This window comes from Corapipo altera, unplaced genomic scaffold (genome assembly GCF_003945725.1).
Source record: "Corapipo altera isolate COAL_440 unplaced genomic scaffold, ASM394572v1 207, whole genome shotgun sequence".
Classification (NCBI taxonomy): Eukaryota; Metazoa; Chordata; class Aves; order Passeriformes; family Pipridae; genus Corapipo; species Corapipo altera.
The window spans coordinates 3,336-6,649 of record NW_020885196.1 but is presented as its reverse complement, the minus strand read 5'-3'; the positions used below and the strand labels follow the sequence as shown (position 1 = coordinate 6,649).

The 3,314-nt window shown below is 59.6% G+C and overlaps 1 protein-coding gene across 1 annotated transcript in view; it reads left to right on the top strand.

Moving 5' to 3' along the window:
• The window catches only part of PSMA5 (proteasome subunit alpha 5), a 7,841-nt gene that overhangs the window by 3,011 nt on the left and 1,516 nt on the right, over window positions 1-3,314 (top strand). Inside the window, exons 4-6 of the mRNA XM_027631254.1 lie at window positions 1,466-1,533; window positions 2,109-2,216; window positions 2,318-2,376. Coding sequence (XP_027487055.1) covers window positions 1,466-1,533; window positions 2,109-2,216; window positions 2,318-2,376 — 235 coding nt within the window. The remainder of the gene's footprint in view (window positions 1-1,465; window positions 1,534-2,108; window positions 2,217-2,317; window positions 2,377-3,314) is intronic.

Sequence of the window (3,314 nt, the reverse complement as noted above, 5' to 3'; positions counted from 1 at the left end):
AGCCTGGGAACAGGGATACAGCCCTGGGAACAGCCTGGGAACAGGGACACAGCCCTGGGAACAGCCCTGGGAGCACCCCTGCAATCCTGGGGGTTTATATTCGAGGGGTCCACCCCCTGGGAGGTTGGGAAGCTGTGCTTTGGGATGAACCCTCCCTGAGAGGGGCAGGAAAACTGGGAATGGGGGGCCCTGCAGCCACCTGGGACCCCCCAGGGTCTGAATTTGGGATGGTCCTGGACACAGGGAACAGGGAGTGTCACAGAACACATTCCATTCCAGGCTGGGAGCCTCTGGAATCCTAAATGGTGCCCCAGGGGCCCCTGGAATTCTGGAATCCCACATCCCCAGGTGCCACATCCAGGTGTTTTCTGGACAGCTCCAGGGATGGAGGCTCCAAACCCCCCTGGGCATCCGCTCCCAGGGCCAGACCTCCCTCTGGGAACAACCCTGGGAGCACCTCTGGAATCCCAGGAGTTTATATCCCAAGGATCCCCCCCTGGGAGTTTGGGAAGCTGTGCTTTGGGACGGGCCCTCCCAGTGCTCCCGGGCACTGGTTTTCCAGGCTCCAGGCCAGCTCCAGGAGCCGGGAAGAGGCAGCTGAAGCACTGCCCCTGCCTCAGTGACCTCCCTCATCCCAAATTTAGCTCTGGAAGGGCAGGGAATTGCAGGGATTTGACTCCAGGCCAGTTTTTCTGGGAGAACCAGAGCCAACCTGGAGCCACCTCCACCCTGAGGGCCCCCCACGGGCTCCTGGAGGGCAGGAGAGCTCCCAGATTCCCATATTCCTGCTCTGGGGCATAGGAAGAGCTCCAGAAGTCCCATTCCCTCCCCCTGGGGGCTGTTCCAGGGGTTCCTGCTGTGGGTCAGCCAGGAAGGGCCCCTTCCCAGCAGGTCGTTTCCATGGAATCAGGGAATCCTCGAAGTTGGAAAAGCCCTCTGGGGTCATGGAGTGCAGCCGTTCCCAAGGGCCACATCCAGGTGTTTTTTGGATGCTCCCAGGGATGGGGATTCCAACCCCCCTGGGCAGCCCTTTCCTGTGCTTTGCAGCCCTTTCCAGGCAGGAATTTTCCCAGTATCCAACCTGACCCTCCCTGGCTCAGCCTGAGGCCGTTCCCTCTCCTCCTGTCCCTTGTTCCCTGGGAGCAGAGCCCGAAACCCCCCTGGCTTCCCCTCCTGTCTGGGAATTCTGGAGAGGGAGAAGGTCCCCCCTGAGCCTTCTTTTTTTCGGGGTGAGCTCCTGGTTTTCCAGCCCCTTCCCCATCCCTGGATGCCTCAATGTCCTTCTTGTCCTGAGGGACCCAAAGCTGCCCCCAGAATTCCAGGTGTGGAATTCCAGTGCCCAGCACAGGGGGGGCAAATCCCACCCTCTCCCGTTCCCACATTCCTGCTTGGGAAACTTTGTGTCTCACGTGGGTTTTGGGGCAGTTTGGGGGGAAAGTGTGGAATGACTCCTGTCGCATTCCAGGCTGTGCCATGAGTGGGTTGATCGCCGATGCCAAGACCTTGATTGACAAGGCCCGAGTGGAGACTCAGGTGAGATCCCACAAATCCCGGGAATGCCTTGGGAGTCTGGGGAAAGGGAAGATCATTCCAGTAAAGGAGCTGGAATGGGAAAGGTGTGCAGTGGGAGGTTTGCTGGGAGCACAAGGGCTGTGCCTGCCTCCTGTTCTGGCAAAACACTGGATATATTGGATGTGTTTTTAGCCCCCTAAATTTCCTGGATGCTCCAAGGTCCCAGGGGCAAATCCCTGCTGGAGTAAAGGCTTTTCCCGAGGCTTTTCCTTACATATTATCCTACATATTTCCTACATATTCCCCAGCTCTGGAGAGCTGGATAACCCATTGCTTCCAGAACAGATGCTGGGATAAGGCATTCCAGCCTTGTCTTTCCCTGCTGTTATCCCAAGGTTTGGTTATCCCGAGACTTTCTGGGGATTTCTGCCCTTCCCGGCTTTTCCACAGGAGAACAGGCACCGAGTTCCCCAGGGAGATAATCCCTGTGTGTTCACCCGGGGGGATGCTCCTCCCCGCCCCACCAGCCCCCCGGGAATGCCGTGTTTCCCGGGAGCACAGGGATAGCGGGAATGTTTGTCCCCCTTTCCCTGCAGAACCACTGGTTCACCTACAACGAGACGATGACGGTGGAGAGCGTCACCCAGGCCGTGTCCAACCTGGCCCTGCAGTTTGGGGAGGAAGACGCCGATCCCGGAGCCATGGTGGGCGCCGGCAGGGATTCGGGAATGCCGGGGGGGCTCCGGGGGGCGTTGATCCCCCCTGTCCCGCTCCGTGTCCCACTGTCCCCTCCTGTCTCCCGCAGTCCCGCCCCTTCGGTGTCGCGCTGCTCTTCGGAGGAGTGGATGAGAAGGGCCCCCAGCTGTGAGTGCTGCTCCTGGAATCCTTTGGGAAGATCCAAACCTCCCCTGGGAACTCCCTGCCGGGCGCATTCGGGAATTATCCCGCTGTGTGTCCGTCCCGTTATGGATCCCTTCCCTGAGCCCTCCCTGCCTGCTCCCATGGGAAACACCCCCTGATCTTCCCCAAATCCTTGTTTTCTGGGTTAAAGCCGTGCTTTCCTGGGAAAGAGGGAAGCGTTCCAGCTCTCCCTGGGCCGAGTTTATTCCTCCCTTTCCCTAAAGGAGGCCGGTAACCCAATCCCTGGGACATTCCTTGGGGAGGTGGCTGTAACCTGAACTCCGGGATTCAAAGGGCCCTGCTGGAGGTGGGAAGGGCTCGGCAGAGCCAGCCCAGCAAGGCCCGGCTCCCAGCAGGAAAAACCGGCTGGATTTACTCCAAAAAATGTGGAGAAAGGAGGAAAATCAAAAGGGAAATTGTTCCCCAGGCAACAAAGGTGGTGTTGGAGTGCCCAGAGGGGTTTGGAGCCTCCATCCCTGGATGTGGCACCTGGGGGTGTGGGATTCCAGAATTCCAGGGGCCCTTGGGGCACCATTTGGGATTCCAGAGGCTCCCAGCCTAGAATGGGATGTGGGATTCCAGAATTCCAGGGGCTCCTGGAGCACCGCTGGGATTGCAGAGGCTCCCAGCCTGGAATGTGACGCTTCCCGTTCTCTGTGTCCAGGACCATCCCAAATCCAGCCCCTGGGGGGGTTCCAGGTGGCTGCAGGGCCCCCCATTCCCAGTTTTCCTGTCCCTCTCAGGGAGGGCTCCTCCCAGAGCACAGCTTCCCAACCTCCCAGGGGGTACCTCCCTGGGATATAAACCCCCGGGATTCCCTGGGGATGAATCCCAACTGCAGGCACTCCGGGAGCTCCGGGGGGTGGTGGGAGGATCCCCGGGGATGAATCCCAACTGCAGGC